Raw genomic sequence first — 21,663 nt, 5'->3', positions numbered from 1 at the left:
ATACGTACATATAAATTCTCATAACCCGACAAGCTCTAATGTAAACGTGGTGTAATATTCGACAAATTGGTTGAACTGTTTATTGTTTTCAGAATTTTTATGATGTGGAGGGGTATTTTTAATAAGATCGAATATAGAGTGAAAAAGAAGATGTGTATTTTGAATAGGATTTTTTAATTTTTTATTGATCTGTTATTTCAGTATTACGTATTATCAGGGAATATGACGACCATGGTGATATTCTTTCTTTTTTTGTTGATGCTAATCGAAGCCACCAATAAATTTTTATATGGGTAGAAACTGTTACGGAATATATTCTTAAACATATTTTGTTCGTACTGAAAATAGTTATTATTTTCTCAGAAATTTTTCGCGCAATTCTGGAGGTTACCAAATGACCCCCAATTTCATCCATTATTTTATAAAATGTATCCATTTCCAATTCGTAAAGTGTCATAAGCCTCCTATTAATTAGACTGAAAGGATCCACCATATGTCGCAGAATTTTCTTTTTTATGCGTAAAGAAAAATATGTATATCTCAGCTTACCTTTTTATTTGGCATAATATGTATATGTATATTCCAAAATCATTTCTTAAAATTTTGATTTTTATTGATTTTTTTGTTTAATATATGAAAATTCTTTTATGTCGGTAGACTTAACGACTCCTTTTTTTTCGTCGGTAACTGACCGATGATTTTCGATAATTACCGACATAAAAATCGGTAGAATTTGTATACAGAATAGCACTTACCGACAAATATCGCTAACTATCGACATTTGTCGTTAATTCCATCGGTAGAGAGTTACAGAATCCCACTACAGGCCAAATAATTATTTTTTTCTCAGAGATTTTTCGCACAATTCTGGAGGTTACCAAGTGACCCCCAATTTCATCCATTATATTAAAAAATGTATCCATTTCCAATTTGGTCATAAGCTTCATATTACTTAGTTTGAGAGGATCCACCGTATGTCGCAGAATTTTCTTTTTTATGCGTAAAGAAATGTATCTCAGCTTAAGTTTTTATTAGCCATGAAATATATTCCAAAATCATTTCTTAAAAATTTGATTTTCATTGATTTTTTTGTTTAAAATATGAAAATTCTTTTATGTCGGTAGACTTAACGACTCCTTTTTTTTCGTCGGTAACTGACCGATGATTTTCGATAATTACCGACATATACAGAATAGCACTTACCGACAAATATCGCTAACTATCGACATTTGTCGTTAATTCCATCGGTAGAGAGTTATGCCAAGTTTACACTTGCGCTCCAAAATCCACTGGATTTCACGAAATCCTGAAATACACCCCGGTGTTTACACTTATTTTTTGTTGATTTCAAACATATCTCAGTGATCAAGGTAGATGCATATGCGCAGCTGATTGAACATGAATTTTCAAAACAAGTTGTTGCAAATTGGATTAAACGTCAAAAATATACGCCAACATATAACTTTACAACTTTATTTGGAAAATTGTCGTAAAATTATTTATATATCGTATCAATTGTGTATAGTACCAAAAAATAAAAAAATAAATAATGATTTTATCGTTGAGACATTATAATAATAAATTTTGACAGATAAAAGTTGTGCTCAGAACCTGCAATAATAGTACTTGCAGTAGTTTTCCCGTTTAGTGCTAAAAATGCGTTCCCGTACTCCGAAATCTAGCAAGACTTGCACTTCTCTTTAAACAACAAAAATAGCGCCGAATAACACTCTCTTCTCCTGTTTTCTGCCATACAATTTTGGCCTGGTAGAAACTAGCAGCAAGCATGTTCATATGTTCATTGGTAACTAATATTATAGCTGATACGTTGATTTTGACACTTCTGCTAGAGTTTTTGCAATTTCCGTCATTTTTCTGTTCCCGTATTTTTTAGGAAATTTGTATGGGGGAGAAATGTTTGACAATTCGATCTATTTTCTAAAATACCATTAACAATGAAAAATAGCATTGTAACAAAGTAATTTAATATTTTTTCACGTTGTTTAAAACTTTTGATACTTAAATTTTTTGTTGCAGTCATTCGCACATCTACCTTGTTTATTGTGATACGTGAAAAGTGTTGCAACTTTTGGTACTTTTTTAGGCAAAAGCAAGGTTGTATATCATGTGTACTGTGATTTCGATGTTGATTTCGCTGAAATCACGAAATGAGATGATTTCATTTTTGTATGCGAAATCATGATAAATTTAGCTTGATTCCGCACGAAATCACGAAACGCCTTCGAAATCGCGAAACGGCGCTGAATGTAAACCAAGCATTACAGAATCCCACTACAGATTTGTATTTGGTGACAAATTGTCTGGTGTAAACGCCTAGTAATTGCCTTTTTATTACATAGAAATACAACCCTGTAAAAATTCAAGAAAAAACAACGGCGTTCAGGCCGAATTTTCTGTGTCGGCGTTATTAACCTCTTTGCCTCAGGACTCTGCCATGGCATTACTCAAAAAAGAAGAAGCATCGTACTTCGTAGCGAAAGATTTGACGGAAAAAAATATTCGGTGGAAAAAAAGTGGAAAGTTATAAAAAGATTGTGATTTAATAAGGAAAAGGAAGTGAAATATAAGTGAATTTCTACCATAAATAAAGAGAAACCTAAATCACAAAGCAATTGAGCATTGAAAATTAGAGAAAAAAGCAAAATCAATTCTGTAAAAAAGCCAGTCTAAATCTGGAGAAAAAGTGTTTCTTTAGCAAAGAAAAAAGCACGAGAAAAAGTTTATTTAATGATGACGGACGGCGGGTGTATGACTCCACAAAGTGAACAGGAAAAGGTAAGTTTTATTTAATTTCTAGATAAGAAAAATATAATAAATATTTTTCTAGGTATCAAAGGGCAATAGGGAAATAGAATTGCAAAATTTTGTCTGGATAAAATAGGGGAGAGAAAAAAGCAGTGGTAGCTGGCAAGCGCTTCGGGACTTTTATTAGCTCCGCTATACACAAACACACATACAGTTACGTACCCAAAACCGGTGTGTGTGTGTAGATTATCATTTTTTTTGGTTCCGCCGTATGGCCTTATTTGCGTTGTTGTTATTTTATTTTGTTTGTTTCTTTCCATTATTCTCTTTATTTTATTTCATTAATATTTTATGATGGTTGCCAGGTATTGTGGTAATGGCTTGGCTGGCTTCTTCGCATTACTTGAATAACTCCCACAGAAAAATTTCCTGCTGTAAAATACATTTTTCAAAGGAGGAGGGTGGAAAATGTAAACGAGCTTTCTCTGAGGATTTCTAATTTGCTTTCCTTTAAATTTAGCATTTTTCTGTTATTCAACTTAAAAAACTATTTGTTTTTGCAGTTTAGTTTTTTAATTGCTGCCGTCGTTGTTGTCGTCATTTTCCTTCTATTTCTCTCTGCTAGCAGCAATGTTGTTATTGCAAGTATCAACGACCCCAATTGTAAAACCTTCACTCACGACTACTCACGGTACGGGTACGGCGGCTGCTAGTGCAAACAATTTGCAATGAACGTCAACATTTAACAACAATAACAACAACGTCATCATCAACTATATACAACAACAAGGCAAGCACCTAGTAGCAGCAAAGCAAGCAACCAGCCAGCAATGAGAATAAAAATGTATAAATTTAAAAGAAAAGCAAAAAATAACAGCATCGAAATGGCAACAACAATTAAACTACTATCACCGCCACCACACCACCATCATCATCATCCACATATGCCACCTCTTCCTCCTCCTTAACTATTCAGTTCACAAAACAATAACATGAAATGCTAAAAACAAGTACGGCAATGGCAGATTTCTAGCTAAGAAAGGAGAGAAAAATATCAGCAGAAAGAATATTGTGGGTCTTTAAAATTCAGTTTCAAATACATTTTCTAATGCAATTTTTTTTTTACACTTTTTCTCAGTTGTAATGGAAAATAAGAAGAAATTTTACAAAGAAAAAAATCTGCTGACATTTTTGACCTCTACAAAGTTTCGGATCCTATTTTAATCTCAAAGTGTCCGTTGTTAACTATGGTAATGTAGTTAGTATGTTTCCTAGGGACTGCAAACGTACTTTCATGACGAATGAAGTATCTCCGGATACACTTCTTATAGATTTTTCTTGCACATTCTAAACACAAAGAGGGCGCATGATGTGATATACGGATCAGTCTGTATTCAGTATTGTTCTCGCACTTTAAAAAAGCAACTATACTAAATCGAACAAGGCTACGTGACTGCAGTAGCATATCGGCGAATTTTCAAATTTTTAATCGAATTCAATACAATTTAATTGGAGGCAATATTATTGTTGAGGTAGTTAGAGACACAAATTCTTAGGTACATTAAAAGAGCATGTAACTTCATAGGAGTTAGAAAAAGGACGTTAAAAAGATATAATGAAAATACAGTACTAAACAATTCAAAATATCTATGGGGAGTATTATGAATTTAGGAGCCAGCGTAGTCTGTGGTTAGAATTCTCACGATCGGTAAAGTGTCCATGTGCAGACCGGCTCATCGGCATTATTATTCACACAATATCAATGTTCCGGCACCCAGCAGGAGGTTATTCCGTCCTGTAGCATTGCAAGCAGATATCCACACATTGGATTTAATAAAGCAGGATTTGAGTTCCTGGCAATCGACAAACTTCACTACCGGTCTAAAACCCCAGCAAACGGGGGTTGACCGAAACCAAAAGCGTTTCGGCAATTGGCCGCCAAGTCAGCATAAAACCTATGCTGTTACAACAACAAAAACCGGTCGTATAATTTCTTAAAATGATCTGTATTAGGCCCAAGGCCCTAAAATAGAATTTCCGCTTTAGAGACATTATATGAGTGTTTGACGTCAGGCTGACCACAATATAGTCCAGACCCAGTGCCATCTTTCATTTTGGATCCATCTGTGTAGATAGATGAATTTTATGTATCGCCTGTGCCGATGTGTTTCTTATTCCAGCTTGTCTGATTGTCTGCTGATCTTAGGGTTCAAGATTGTGGCAGAGATGCCGATACTACTTCGAAGAAATCTTGTGCTGATGTACCGGTAAGATCTTTCTCTCCTAATTGAATATGGTATACTTCTCAGATTAGGGGAACCATTTTGAAGTACTCGGAATGGGATTCTGGCTGGTTTTAATAAAGTTACACTGCGCATTACTCTTTGCCTGAGGCCTATTGCCTTATTAGAGATCAATAAGGTTTCTTTAACAGCACCCCAGATGTTCTTGTTGTAAGAGCATAGACATTCCTGCAGTTCTAGGAATGTGGCTGTTTCGATGGCATATAGCCACAGATCTACTGGAGTTAATTGAGTTGTTTTGTCACGCGGGCGTGTGCCGCATTCTGGGCAGATGCATTGCACGTTGTCATCGATCTTTGCTCTATAGAAATTCAGACGGCTGCAGCATCCCGAGGGTAGTTGATCCAAAACGTGGCAGCTGACACTCTTTGGCTGCGATAGATGGGGGATGTTCTCCGAGGACCGCATTATGTGGCTTACTGGAAGGAACTTTGACTCCTGATGCAGATGGTCCACTGATGAAATGAGGAGGTACCCTGTTGCAATTCTCAGGTCGGCGCTCTGACAGGTTTGAACACAATTCCATAGCGTTGCATTTATGTTCAATCTACGAGGATTCGATTTTTTCCCCGAATTTCACGTACGTTTCAAACTTGGCCGTAGGGTAGTCTTTTCGATGTCCTCAAAGAGAGTCGAGTGCTTGACAGTTTCAACAATTTTTGATAATTCGAGCGCCACCAACTCGTATCACTGTCCTATCACACGGCTTGTTCTGGTTGAGTCTTCGACTAAAATGTGTGGAGATGGCGTGTAGCGCTGTGCTGTTTTCGGAACCAGTCATTGCTATGGGCGACAAAAGCCAAGTCTGTCTGTCCGATTCACATTTGCTGGAATCCTTGCGGGACGACCCCGGCAATTTTCCAGACTTTTAGAACGATGTGCCTGCCCAGCGACAGGTTGAAAACTTTAGTTAGAAACTCGTCTTTCGGCTCAGCATGACAATGGAGATGGAATCTCAGGGCTCAACGGATGATTTAGCGTTCCTGGTAACATTTGTAAAATCATCCATTGTAAATTGTGATGATTACTCCTTGGCAGGAAGAGATTTTAGTAGCAGTGGCTTGCGTTGGCGGCCTAAATATGGTGTCGAACGTTAGGGCCAATACCTTGGGGATAGTTCGGTCATAATTGTTTTACAGTCGATCCGCAGTGATATACTTAATTCTACATTTCATGTGTAGTTTTACATTTAGTGCTGTATATGATTTTTGTGAGGAAGGAACGATCGTATAGTTATTGGCATATTTTATGACATGAAATTCTCAGTTTCACACAGCTCATCCTCCATTTTTTATTTCTGTATTCCGAAGCGATTGGCCGATTTTACAGGCTGTCAAAAGTTAAGTTTATATTGATGTCGGTAAATTTGAGTGATTCTTAATTCTTTTTTTTTCTAAACCTCGACTTTTACATCAAGAAATACTTCTTCCCTTATCATTAAATATGTACCAATATCGTCAAGTCGTTCAAGGTAATTTGTTTTTCTGAATATAATGAAGAGAATTGTCAATACTCCCTCCCATAACCTTGACATTGGTTGTATGGTGGTGCCTACAACACTCTGCGTATCACACTAACATACGTACAGAGTAGTCGAAGCCATGTTTTTAGCATCAACCATTAAATGGAACAGAATCAGTTCAAGTTTAACGACTTTGGCAAAATATTTGATGTGTAGAAGTAATGTTTCTCAAAAACAAATTGTGTGAATATTTTATATAGGCTTTTGTGGTCATTAAAGTATTAGGGAACATGTTTGGGTTTTATTTAGATTTATTTTCAGTTTGCAAGAATTATTGTGAATGTATGGGAGGTATCATGTAAGGCCAGACTGCCAGTTTTTCTAACATATTTTTGAAAAATTTCGACAGTTATTTCGATCATGTCAATGGACTTAAATCTATCATGGTGTTGGGTTTTTAATTCCTATTGCATTTAATCTTGTCAATCTACCATTCAAAAAAACAAAATCAGCTACTGGTTTCTTTGATTGTCAAGGCATTAATCTAACTTCCTCATCAAATTGAAACAAATTGAACCAGTAAAAAAACGTTGGGGATTTTATGTAAGGTTATGGGGTACATATCTATGTTGTGATTTGTTTTTAAAACCTTAATCTTTATTTTTCTTTAATTTAACACTTACACACCAACAAACAAATTATGTGGTAAATGGTCAACTCTATTGGAGATACTATATTTTTAATTCCTACTAGCTTTACAACAACATTGAAATACATACAGACACATTTACACAAACAATTTTTATTTTGACAGTTAATTAATGTTTTTTCTTCTTCTTGCTTATTGTATGCCGTTTTCATTGTCTGTTTTTCTAACAAATTGCCTACAATTTATGATTTATTTGCTCTGGTTATATGTTTTTGTTGTTGTAAATTGTGGGTGGATTACAGTGGAACACAAAACAATAAAAAATGTTCGATTTTCAACACATAAACCTTCTAAGTGTTGTAAACGAGCCGTTACTATTACAGAAGCAACGGTAGGTATATTGAGTTGGCAACTGATGTCTTGCTCAAGTATTGCTATCAAAGAGTTGTGACCCAGGGGCTCAATTCTGTTTCTATGTCCCGATTTACATTAGAATATTTTCTTTGCTGCAATTTTTCTCGCGGCAATTTTTCTCTTTCTTTTTTAAACTTGCCTCTTGCGTTTATACAAGCAATTCTGTTTCTGCAAGTCCATTTCCATTCCCCTTACGTGCCTCTCCTATAAACTGAGACTTGCCGCAAGTAAACTTTACTAATGTAAATTGGGACTATGAAAATGTGAAATGAAAAATTTTATAAAGAAAATAAATGTAAAATGAAAAATATTTTTCAATTAATTCTCTTTTCGAGTTGAACTGTTTATGACCTAAGAGGTACATGAAAAAATTAGGAATCCACCGAAATCCCACACATTCAACAATTATGCTACGTTTCGCGGGTGGTTAGACCGATCGTCAGGCATATTAGAATGTTATTTTAGTGGGTGGACGAAGGCTAAGCTTGGAAACTAGCATTTATACCACAAATCATACGAAAATTGTATATTCGAATTATTTTTTTAATGTTATTAAATATTTTTCAATGCTTTATTACAAATACTAAGGCGGCTTTTTTCTACCTTTATTTATATTTTTATACCCTCCACCATAGGATGGGGGTATATTAAGTTTGTCACTACGTTTGTAACTACTCGAAATAATTATTGTAGACCCCACAAACTATATATATTCTTGATCAGCGTGCAATTCTACATCGATATAGCCAGGTCCGTCTGTCTGTCCGTCTGTGGAAATCACTCTAGCGTCCGAACGGATTGACGTAGGTGGATGAAATTTTGGGAAAACCTATTATATGTACGTAGTATATGTACGTTTTGGTATTGAAAGCGGGCTATGTAGGTCCACGCTTTCGTGTAGCCCCCATCAGGGACGTACGCAGGATTTGATTTCGGGGGGGGCACAACTTGACCAAAAATCATGAAAAATTCAAATGTTGTGTAGCGTTACGTAAAGCTATTTTAAGGGGTTATGGCCACTTATAAGTATGAGAAAAGCCATTTTCATGCATTTTTTATAAAAAATCTATTAAACCTTAAGTTAACTTCTTTTTTTTTGAAAAATCTTACATTCAAATGCCCGGTTATAAAGCACTGTTTTTACTAAAGCAGTTTGCGGTACCCACTGTAGTTTGAAAAAGAATAAACCGATCAGCATATATTTTTGTGGGATCATTACGAACCTAATAATATTGTCTATTATCGAAAAGGAATTAAAAAAATAAATTTTTAAAAATTTTGAACAGTTAAAATCAAAATTTCGATTTTAACAAAAACAAAACACTGTACAAAATAGATATTTTTTCTGACTCCGTCAGCAGTTTTTTTAAAGACTCTCGGTTAAGCACATGATTTATGTGTACAATAGTCCCACAAAAACATATAAAGTGCCACTTCGAAGAAAAGACGTTTTCAGTTTCTATGCTACATACAAAATACAATAAATGTTTCCCTTCGAAAGCTCATATCTCGGTAAATTTTTGTCCGATGGACTGGAAATATTGGCACATATTCTATTCTATATTTTATATGAAATAATGGTACAAAGTATATAAATTCAATAGAAAGAATTCATAATATTTAGTCCCAATTTACATTAGGCGAGTTTACTTGCGGCAAGTCTCAGTTTGTAGGAGAGACACGTAAGGGGTATGGAAGTGGAAAAAAATTGCTCGTACCGGCAATTTTCAGGCAATTCCTTTTATATTTTTCGTTTTTGACATTATTTTCATTGTTTTGAAAACAGAATTGCCTGTATAAACGCAAGAGGCAAGTTTAAAAGAGAACGAGAAAAATTGCCGCAAGAAAAATCGTTTAATGTAAATTGGGACAAAGGATACAATTTTAAATATTTACAGAGTAGGATATTTAGAATTGAAAATAGACAATATCGGGCCACGTTTGGTAATGTCGCCATGTGAAATGTATTGAAGTATATTGAAGTTTTTAATCATACAGGTCCACGTTATGGTTTATCGCAGAATTTTACAACCACAAAGAATTGCCGTTGTCTTTGCTATAGCAAGATTTTCACTATTTCGATGATCTTAGCCTAATTTTTAAGAATATCGGCTGTCGTTGATATGTTTCCAAATGAAAACATTAAGAAAAATTTAACAGTTTTTGAGATATGGTGCGACATGTATACAAATTATGGAATTTTTAGATATATTATAAAATTTATTTTTTTTTTTTTCATTTATCCAAATATTTTATTTTGGCCCTTATCTACAAATTTGCTGCAAAGGTCAGAAGAAGATTTTCATTGGTTTCAGAGATATAGCCCCGAGTTGTTTAAAAAGTCGATATTTAACAATGTTTAGATGGGGCCATAAAATCCAAGCTAAATCTGACTCAACAAAACGGAACTAGGGCTTTTGCACTTTGGGTCTGTACTTTCAAAAAATCCTCACTTCAAATTATTTGCACAAGATTACCTTAAAAATGTTGCACAGTGTTATTTACGAAAGAGATAGATTCTGATACCAGGATTATTTTTACTTTTAATATTATGTTACAAAAGAAGCGTTATAATTTGTTTTCTTAATTGTACGATTAGAAGTTTTTGGACTCGATGACAAACACTTTGATGGACTTAGTTCTATATAGTTTAGACAAATAACAATCGATCCTTATTGAACCCCACACAATTATTCACTAATAATTATTTGAGAGACACTCCTCTCGATAGTTACCGCGCCCATAAGCTTTTTAGTTGGCCACCGTAGTAATTAGAGCTTTGTCAGGAAGCATAAACTTGTCCACGAAAAGTAGGATATCGCTGTCAACAAGACTACAAAATGTCCAAAAAATCATCGAACAGTCTTTAAACTGCAGTTATGTTAGACTTGTATAAGAGACCTGAAGATGTTGTCCAAACATATTCTCTTGGACCTTGATGTACTTTTGGAAGTAATCTTGCGAACCATATTAGGTTCGATTTTAGACCGAATCGGTTAGTCCCTTCGACCATTTTAGTGAATATTTTTGAACTTTTATGGCGGAGGTACCGATATGACTTAAATTTAATTTGGACAATACATTACGAGATCCATAACTTGGACCGAGAGTTATCATGAGTTCCAAACTGCCAGACAAACAGAGATACAGATGGACGGACGGTGTGGTAAGTACTTCCATCTTGGCTGAAACGAATATCGTCCAAACATATGTGGAGTCTTAACTCATTATTTTGATGAAATCTATACGATACAATCCTAGTATATTTAATCTCGTAATCTAAAGTCTGAGGTTACAATTATACTTCGGTAATGATAAGTAAAAATCAAGTGACGCACAAAAATTCATTTGTCTTCATTATTTTCTCATACTGTTTAGCAGCAAATTTGTCTAAAACAGAATAACAACATTTCGGCGATGGCAGTAAAATAAATTTCTAATTGGCTTTCAATATGTAGTCCACGAAGGACCGACCCTTCATACATTTTATTCGATAGATTTTTTTTATATATTTCCATTCCCATAATACTGAACTCGTTATTTTTGTTATAACCGGATGAGTTTTAAGCCTCGAGAACAGTTCGAATAAATAGAAGGCATGGGGTATATTCATTAAGGAATTAGCATTTGATAGTGGTATGATATGACAGGAAGAAGTAGTTCAGATTTTATTGGAAGTTTCTCTCAAAAACAGCTTACAAACAAAAATTTTTAAAATATTTTCTTACAAAACTTGTTAATGATGTACATTTTTTGTTCAGAAACTTAAGAAAATATAAGTTTTAATTTGAAATCTTCATATATACAAACATGTTTATGAGAAAAAATATAATGACTTGTTACAGTAGCTTAAAAAATTTTGTTCGACCAAACCATTTCGGGGGGGGCCCGGGCCCCCCGTGCCCCCCCCTGCGTACGTCCCTGGCCCCCATACAAAATGACGCGTGACGCGTCGTCGTTTTAAGGAATTTTTAAGATATTTGTCCAATTTTAACACCGAATTGGTTTTAAATTGGTATTTTGTGTCTCCAGAGGCCAAAAAACATTCTTACCAAAGTTGGTTTATATAGGTCCACGTTTTGGTATAGCCCCCATATAACACCCCATATAAAGTACGCGTCATTTTAATATATTTTGAATGTATTAGTCCCATTTGACAACAGAATCGGTTGTAACTTTGTATTTTGTGTTTCCAGAGGCTAAGAAACATTTCCACCGTAAAGTGTTTATATAGGTCCACGTTTTGATATAGCCCCCATAGGACGATATCTCCCGATTTTCGGTATTTTGAAGGTTTTGGCCTCATTATCACACCGAGATGGCTGAAATTTGGTACATATTTAGTCTTCGTTGGGGGTATAAAACTTTCCCCAGAAATTTATAGGTATAGGTCCACGCCATCATATAGCCCCCATAGATCGGTACCTTCCGATTTTCGGTATTTTGAAGGTTGTAGCCACATTAATCCACCGAAATGGCTGAAATTTGTGATGGAGGGTATAAAAAGTTCGGCCCGACCAAACTTAACGCTTTTCCTACTTGTTCCTTCTGTATCAGAAGATTTGATCATCAATATTTGTCATCGGAATCTTTGACAAGTTAATGGCAACCGTGTCACTTGGTTGTCGGAGTCCCAGGTTCGAATACCAGCCTGACTCATGCTGAAAAATGACAATCAAGTGACACTGTTGCCGGCGTCTTAGCGTTCTAAGCCACCATCAACTTTCAAAGATTCCTTCGTATACCCACTAAAATAACATTCTAATATACCTGATGATCGGTCTAACCACCCGTGAAACATAGCATAATGGTTGAATGAATGTGTGGGATTTTAACTCGGAAAGAGAATTAATTCAAATATCACTATAAAAATGACCTTCGTCTTAATAAGGCAAAACAAAAATAATAATATTTTTCGTTTCACTTTTTCACAGGACTAGAATCCAGTCCCAGTAGTGGAATTCTGACATTAATTTTTTGAGTTACCGACAAAAATCGTTAACATTAAAACGCAAAATTTAGGAATGAAAAGTATCAATAAAAGTTGACAACACTGTTGCTATCGGTAGGACTTAGCGACAGCTTTATTTTGGCTGTTAACTTATCGAAACATTTCGGTAATTGCCGAAATTATAAGCATTTTAATTTTACCGAATTTTGTCGGTAAGTCAAAAAATGAGTTACAGAATTCCACTACTGTAGTGGAATTCTGACATTCATTTTTTGAGTTACCGACAAAAATCGTTAACATTAAAACGCAAAATTAGGAATGAAAAGTATCAATAAAAATTACAGGAACAAACCAAATAATTCATGCCATTAAAAAATGATTTCTACCCCCACTGTATGTTTGTGAAAATCATTACAATGATCTTTGTTTTCTTGTTATAATAAAAGAAAGACTGCTATACAACCAACGAACCAGCAATCAACACTGCGTCTGGACTAACTTTAAATGAAAGGTACTTACACCTGGGAAGTTTTTGCAGATTCTGAAACTACAATGTTCAAAGATGAGAAGAATCAAGCGGTTTGTAAATGAATCGCAGGAATCCGCACAGAATATTTTCTCTTTCCCAAGTGTAAGCACCTTTTATTTAAAGTTAGATCAGGTGCACCGTGACTATTGACGATCAAAAGATTTTCTTCTGTAACCACTGTATGTTTGTGAAAATCATTATCGTGATGTTTGTTTTCTTGTTATAATTAAAATATTTTCTTGAATTGAAAAAAGTCTGCCATCCAACCAACGAAACAACAATCAAGTCAGCCTACCCGTTTCCAAAAAAAATTATATGATGAGATAATATTAATTAGGCTGCTATTGTTGTATATGTCATGTTTAAAGAGAAGCCTAAGTACACACACAAACACACTACAGTAACAAATATTTATCTATATATAGCAACAACAACTATATATTTAATTACACAAGTACTGCTTTTAATAATTGTTCAAACATTTATTATTAAAAAGTAAGCATTCATTGAGATTTAGTCTCGTTATTGCCTAAGTAGTATTAGTAGTAGTAGTGTGGGCAATGTTCGACCTTGTGTTCAGTCTCTCAGTCAGTTAGACAGTTGTTCACTATGTGTCTAGTGTTGTTTTGAAACTAAATAACAATTTTTATAAACAAACACACATTCCTATATACTAGAATAGATTCATTCATGTACGCATAACCGAAAAAAGCCCAAAGCTATCTTTATTTTTTTGTCTTTCATCTATCTAATATTGCTGGTCCTTGCCTACCACCTGCCCCCCGCTCTCACCTTTCACGCCTTGCCTTATACATTTGAACATCTGTGTGTTTATCAACTATTCTTGCCAATTGTTGGTGTTTGTCTGTGGAAAAGAACGAACTGCACAGCACAGGGGCAAAAATAATAACATCAACAACAATAACACAAGTAAAAAGATAGTAGTGTAGTCGTCGTGTCATTTCGTCACACTGACTAAATAATAACAAAACAAAAACACAGCAATAAAAATATTAAGCACAACTACTCACATATATACAGCTGATTTCTGTGAACAACAAACAACCAAGATATTTCTTTTTGAGAACAATAACAGAAGTTATTCTGACAAAGAGAGGGGTAATTGAGTTTTGGCATATAAATCAATGTTGTTAATCAACACTTTGCATGAAAAGCGCCTAGTTTTTGGCAAATTTAGGGGAATCTTGCGGTGAAATTAACATTCTATGGAATTAATTTATGCAATAAATCGATTTCACAGCTTTCAGTCACGTTTTTAGTGATTATTTAATAAAAAATGAAAATGTTAAAGGTAAAAATATAAATAATTTGATATAACAAACGAGATATTTTTCCCGTGGAAGAGCGTGTTTGTAATTGAGATGTCACAATTAAATCTAAGCTGTTAATTACTTCTTTTCATTAAAAATCGTTTAATTTAGGGAGATGTACGGGAATTTGCTTAAGGGGTTATGGCCACTTATTGAGCACAAAAAATGACATTTTTCATGAATTTTATACAGGGGTTATGGCCACTTAGAATTTTTCATAGCTACAATATTTTCTTCAGTCTCATTTTGATTGGGCTTGCGGTTTCTAAGCAAAATCGTGAAACCCTAAAAAACACCTAAAATGTTGACTTGAATCGCGATTTATTTAAAAAGCGATCCGGCGATTTTTTTGTTTTGTTTTTTGTTTTTTTCTCATCTATGAACATTGTAGTTTCAGAATCCGAAAAAACTTCCCAGGTGTAAGCACCTTCCATTTAAATTTGATTCAAGAGCTCCGTGTATTCTATTCTACCTGTACTTTAAAATGAGTCAATAAAAAATGTTAGATTTCGTAAAATTTGTAGAGATGGGAAATGGGTAAATACCCAAATGGTAAATACCCATTAAAATGGGTAAATTGGGTAAAAATGGGTAAATACCCGGAAATTTACCCAAAATGTGGGTAGAAACTATATAACATGCAATGCTCAATTTTGAGGAGAAAACACGGTGGATTAGCAAAATTTAGCTTCAATATAAATAAAATTATTTCTTTCACATATGAAAACATCTTAAATAAGACCTATTTCGGTCCATATTTTGATAAACATCCTAAAAATAGTGGCAGCATTCTTTCTGGTATTTTAGAGCATTTAGAACGCTTGTTTGAACTGGGCCTTGCAGGAAAGCACCATTGAGGGACCACGTCTCATGGTGTCCATATATCAAGTGACTATATCCCCGATTTTCGGTGATTATCTTGAGATTAGGTCCTCTCTGCAAAAATGGCACTTTTTGCAGACTACAGCCCAAATCAGACGTTAACAATAGATGTGAAACATATAAAATATTGAAACCGAGAATTTAAACCGATTTTCTTTTCTTTTTTTGTTATGTTTACGTTTTTCTATATGACAGAAAAACAAAATGTTCATTTCAAAATACATTTTTAAATACCCAAATAAACACCCAAAAAACACCCAAAGTTTTGGGTAAATACCGGGTAGAATCCCATCTATAAAAATTTGTAAGCGGCTATAACCCCTTAAATTACCATTCAATGGGACTAATTTATGCAGTATGAATTTTGTGTTTTTATTTATATGTACACATGTTTCTAAATATATAAGATTAATTATTTACAATAGGCTTGATGTTGTCGCAGACTGGAAATCACAACCAACGTTGTTAAAACTCTCGATGTAATGATAACGTCATTGCAAAGGGTTGGTGAAAATGACATGCCAGATCACTTTCACCCATAATTGAATGTCATCTTTGGCATCGAACATTTTGCTGGGATGTTGCTGTACTGAAAGTATTTTTGTCTACTCATGTGAATGGTCCACTGAAGACATGAGGAGCCCCCCGTTGCAGTTTTTAGGGCGGCATTCTGTCAGGTTTGAAGAATAATTTTCCATGGCATACCACACTGGCGCGCATTGATTACCACAGACGGATCTATGGCATTATATATGGCCAACAAGGTTTCTTTATCTGATGTTGTGAGTAAGCCGTCGAATGTGACCCCTAGAATCTTGGGGTAGTTAGTGATCGGAATTCTGCTACCATCGACAACTACATTCAAATCAGTGCTTACCTCTGCAGTCCATGTAGCGAGCAGAGTGACCGTAGATTTAGTGGGCGTCTGGAGAGGGCGGAATACATGAGAGGTAGAGGTTAAACAGTTTCGGAGATAACACTCCACTTAGGGGAACTTCCTGTTTCACTCTATGGGTCTCGGACTTCTTGTTCTTGAAATCCACGTACTACTGGCGTCCACACATATACAACCCAGAATTAGGATTCCCGTTGTTTTTTCCCTCTGTCCGTCCATTAAAGTGAGACATAAGCCACGGGGAATTTACGTTCAGAATAAGGTTTATATTATAAAGAGTGAGGCAGAGAAAATTTTTGGGTCTCTCTTGTGCTCTCAATGAGCGTAAATTTGTTGTTGTTCACAACGTGTTAGCATTACACAGGCTGTGAGCGATAACAAATTTACGCTCACTTAGAGCACATGGGCTCTCTTGTGAGTCACAATGCCTACCTTTGGTTTATAATTGATTAGCCAACGTTTCAAACTTGCCTGGCTTTAGGTCAATTTTCCAGATTTTGAAAACTTTGGTGAGATACTCGATTGCAGGCTCATACAACTGCTTCAGCATTTCCATGGAGATTCCATCAGGACCCAACGCTTTGGATGATCTAGCGTTTTTGATGGCATTCGCAACATCATCCATTGTGGTGTTTCCTCCTCGGCAGGAAGAGATCTAATGCGACGCGAAACTCTTCGCCCTGTCATGCCCGCTATGCTCGACAAACTGTCAATTATAATAACTTGCTCACTCCTTGGGATTTGTCTAACATAGACATACATATTCAAGAAATGCACCCAATGTAACGATGAGGAGAGGCTGAAACTAGGCGATGTGATATGTTCTGCCTGTTCAGCTTTTTAACCACGACCTCCTGCATGCAACAGCTTATGTCTGGTCGTCAACTTGCCAAAAATATTTGACAATAATCAAAGTTAAGGCCGTGACAGAATCAGCTCGTTGCTTGCTTTCTAATGTCAAATTATATGGGGGAACGGCGGCGGAATTGCAAATAGGCTCTGGAATTCCTTAATAACACTGTGCAACATTTTTAAGGTGATCTCGTGCAAACAGTTCGAACTGAGGATTTTTTGAAAGTACAGACCCAAACGATAAGAAACCCTAGTTGGGTTCCCTGGAATGTAATACACAACTCTTCAGAACATGTGATTGTTGTAAAATGCTCTATGCCGTTGTTTTCAGCACATTTTTCAACGACGATTTAATAAAAATATCAATAATGTAGTGAAATCCGAAATGCGAGAATAAACTGTTGGTGTGAACTGTGTTTGAAATACGTGCTGTAAAAGATATGATGCAAAATACCACTGAAACAACATGAAGCAAGCATTTTAAAGTTTCAGAATGTTCTAAAGAATTGTTGAGAACTTTATTTGGAAGATTTTTGCAAAAGGTTACTTGGTTCAACCCCAATAGTTTAGCCGATACTGACCAGAATTTCAGCAATTATGTAACATTTTCTATATTTTATAGATTTTGATGTCCTAGATGGGGTTTTTTCAAAAGATAAGTTCTACTAGCTTAGGGCTACAATATTGCTGAAGACAGCAAGGCCAAATTCCTATTCGTTTCTGAGATAAAGGCCTGATAAATGCAAATAAGTGTAAATTTAGCCCGGTTTAGATGAGGCCATAAAATCCGAACTGGATCTGACAGGACAAAACCCTACTAGGGTTTTTGTAGTCTAAATATGTACTTTCCAAAAATGCATACTAGAAGTTGTTTGCATTTTCAGTGTTGCATAGTGTAATTTGACATTTGGGAAGCAAGCAACGATTGATTCGGTTTCTACCTTTAAGGTTTGCGAAGCTTGCTGGTAAATCTAAAAAGGATTCTTTTAAAATGTGATTTGTTTGGTTTTCTGAATAAATAAAGATCACTTTAGTGCTAATGATGTCTGGGAAATTCTTAGTAACCGATCAGCAATTCAGTGATATTGACATATGATTGAAATAAGTGCGACTGTCTTGCATTGCTCACACATTTTTGGGTTGACCTTATTGTGTCTATTAGGTTTATCCTTGGAATCACATTGTAAAAGGCTTATGGTTGTAAATCTTACTATTATTTACTGCTACCTATGGCTAACCTAATCTAACTTGTGTGGATTAACAAATTAGGGCATCTTTTTTCTAAACAATCTTCAATTGCCACAATTTTTTTATGAAATGAAACTATTTTAAAATAAGCCATGACCCATTTTGTTGCTTTAAATTGTGTTTACACCACAAGAAGTTTGCTACCTGTTTGCATTCGAAGAGAATTGAAATACATATTTCCAGGAATGTATGTATTCCACACACAACAAGCAAAGTTTCATATTTCCACAAGATTTTGTTTTGTTGACAAATACGTGGAGATTTACAAAAAATCTATGTAGAAAAAAAAAGACTATTTACAAACGTACTTTACAAAACACCGCCAGAGAGCCGGAGCATATGCATTTCGTTAAACAATAGAAGCAACAACAAATGGAAATATAATCTGCTTCTTTTCATAATTCGTTTTGTTGAAAGACACAGCCGACCCGACACTGATTATTATCTATTGTTTAGATTTTCGTTGGTTTTGGTCTAAGCAAAAACATAAATGGATCCACATGCATGCATTTCTCTTTAAATGATATGATGCTTTTACCATTAAACGGCAAACGAACGAACGACCGACCTACATACCAATGACGATGGATGCTTTGGTTGAAAGAATGGATTGAGGGTTACAAATGCAACAAGCCGACATTTCTGCAACATGCTGTGCCCGAAGAGTGTTAAACGAACTGGTTGTTGGTCGAATGAACGATCAACAAACTGACAGATGTTAAACGATCATATTTCTTCCCCAGAATATTTCAGGCATGAAAATGTACTTCCTCTTTTTGCGCCAGAGGGTCAGGCAACAAGCAACAAAAGAGGGAGGGCAACTTTCTTTCTGCAGAAACCAACAGAAACAAACCATTACTGCAACAAAACAACCAAATCACATGGAGGGTTGTAAACAAACATACCACAAAAGATTTGATAAATTAGTTGTTGTTGTTTTTTTCTCTTCATATGGTAAGCTAATTATTTGTTAAGGGATTTTAAGGCAGTCAAGCTGCCGGGTCACTTAAGATGTTGTAAGTGATTAGTACATACTTACATTCCAAGGATCTCAAGAATTTGAGAAAATGCTAAATTGTTTTTCTCTCTAAGCGTTTTCCCAAGAAAACAAAAAATAATAATTTGTATATTGGAGTGGAATGAAAAAAAAAATAGTAAAAAATGGTTGTAAACTTATTTTTACAGTCGAGAATGTATTTTTGGAATATTTTAATCAATATACTCATCGTCGCAAGCAAACGTTTTTGGGATGAAAACTTTCCTTAGCTCACACAACATAACGAAAGATGTGCTCAGATCTATAAACTTTAACCAATACGAATATTTTATAGGAGATCATAATCTCTGATGACCTGATAAAAGTACCACGATGTCTTTCTTGTCAGACGGAGTCTAAAACACCTCATGGTTCATGTCAGTTAGAACGCCACTCTGAGATCTGTGACATGGTTCTTCCTCATGATTCCAGTGGACATGAGGACACGAAGATTCTTTCGGCATGGTTAGGTTTAGGATGCGTAACTGCCGTGCTGGCAGCTACTCCACTCGGAGACCTTGTGGTCCATTGTGATCATCCTGACTGTTAAAGTGTGTGTGTTGTGGTGATGATGATGTTACTGTGATGGTTGGGTATTGATTTGTAGATGGAGAGTGCGGCTATGTGTAATTGTTGAAGAGTTGTATCGGCTATGGATTTGATGGATGGATGATGGATGGTGTTGAAAAGAGTGAGATTTGTAGACTAAGGACGAGATTTTAGATGCAGCTCCTTTCGGCATAATATGATGCTTTCGTTGCGGAATCTGCTTGGGCATTAGCGTGGGAGTAATATTATTTCTCTTATGGTTGGTAGGACCCCCCCACACAAGCGTCTTATAAATCGCTAGATAAACAAACAGGGTTGAGTTCATGCCTTGACTAACCATAGAGTTTTTGCACAACATATAAATAATCTTAGGCTAGCCTAGGACCGTACAAAAAAAACTTTAATTAGAGCCCTAAATATAAAACCCGCAAATGACAAAAGAAGTTTTGGAAATATCCAGCGTAAATTCTTAGGCGTTTATGAGGTTGGAGTCATAAACTTTACTGCGAGAGATTTATGAGGGAATTACTCTAAATATTTGAAAATTTCGGGACAAACAAAAAAAAATTGTAGCGATGATCACAATGACTACCCAGGATCTGAGAAGTGGCATTCACTGGATTAAACTAGAAAAGATACCTGAAGGAATCGATATTCCGCCTTTCAACTGGATCCAACTTGTGGAAACATTATCTTTGATAATTAAGAATCGTGCTAACCAGCCATTTGAGTTGGTTACCATAGGATTTTCTATAGCTTTTGGGTCATTATGTCAGGAAGCATGGACTTGCCAAAGAAAAATATTATATCTTTGTAAACAGGATCACCTTCGATAAAAATTTGAAAACCATCCTCGAACAGTCCTTAGACAGCATTTTGAACTTATGTCGGTCCAATACGAATTGCGCGGAAGAATTATAAATTCTGTTGAACGTTATTTTGAGGTAGTTAGTGGCCGGAATCAGGACACCATCGACCATTATGTAGAGGTGGAGCCTCATTTCGGCATCCAGTTGAAAACAGTGTTGCAATGCATTTCACAGATGGAAGAACTACACTAAGTCAGCTGTGTAGATTGGGAGGACTTAAGCATTACCATTGAGATTCCGTGTGGGTCCCAAGACTTGGATGATATTCCCAAAAACGACAATTTTTTTAACGCCTCCCCTCAAAACTTTTTTCAATTTTTCAAAAACCTTACACGGTGTGCCTTAACCAAATTTAAATGGAAGGTGCTTACACCTGGGATGTTTTTGCAGGTTCTGAAACTACAATGCTCATAGATTAGAAATCTCAAGAAACAAAAAAATCGCCGAAGGTATTTTCAAATAAATTGCGATTTAAGTTCACATTTTTAGGGGTTCTTTGGGTTTTCACGATTTTGCTTGGAAACCGCGAGTCCTATGTAAATGTACCTGAGGAAAATGTTGTAGCTGTGAAATTTCTCCACAAGACTGATCTTTATGATATTTTCGTAGGTCTTACCGTTTTTGAGATATAGAAGTTCAAATTGAAACAATGCACTGCCTGTATCGCCTCCTTAAAAAACAATATAATGCTCAGAACGCCTTAACTAACTTTTGATGAAAACCACTTACACATGGGAAGATTTCTCTGATTCTGAAACAGCATGTTCATGGAAAAGAAAAATTAAAAATTCAGAAAAAATCGCCGGAGGAATTTTTAAATAAATCGCGATCAAAATTCACAATTTTAGGGGTTTTTTTAGGTTTTTACGAATTTGCTTGGAAACCGCAAGTCGTATCGAAATGAGTCTAAAGAAAATGTTGTAGCTG

The 21,663-nt window shown here is 35.4% G+C and overlaps 1 protein-coding gene across 1 annotated transcript in view; it reads left to right on the top strand.

Moving 5' to 3' along the window:
* Positions 1 to 2,439: 2,439 nt before the first annotated feature.
* Rcd-1 (Required for cell differentiation 1) overlaps positions 2,440 to 21,663 on the top strand; it is a 56,296-nt gene continuing 37,072 nt past the window's right edge. The window contains exon 1 of the mRNA XM_073977836.1: positions 2,440 to 2,796. Within this exon, the coding sequence (XP_073833937.1) occupies positions 2,749 to 2,796 (48 nt within the window). The 5' untranslated portion in view covers positions 2,440 to 2,748. The remainder of the gene's footprint in view (positions 2,797 to 21,663) is intronic.

Source organism: Musca autumnalis, unplaced genomic scaffold (assembly GCF_047663935.1).
Source record: "Musca autumnalis isolate F117 unplaced genomic scaffold, ASM4766393v1 scaffold_3, whole genome shotgun sequence".
NCBI classification, from domain to species: domain Eukaryota; kingdom Metazoa; phylum Arthropoda; class Insecta; order Diptera; family Muscidae; genus Musca; species Musca autumnalis.
Note: the sequence above shows the minus strand (reverse complement) of the source record. Positions and strands in the feature narration are given on the sequence as shown.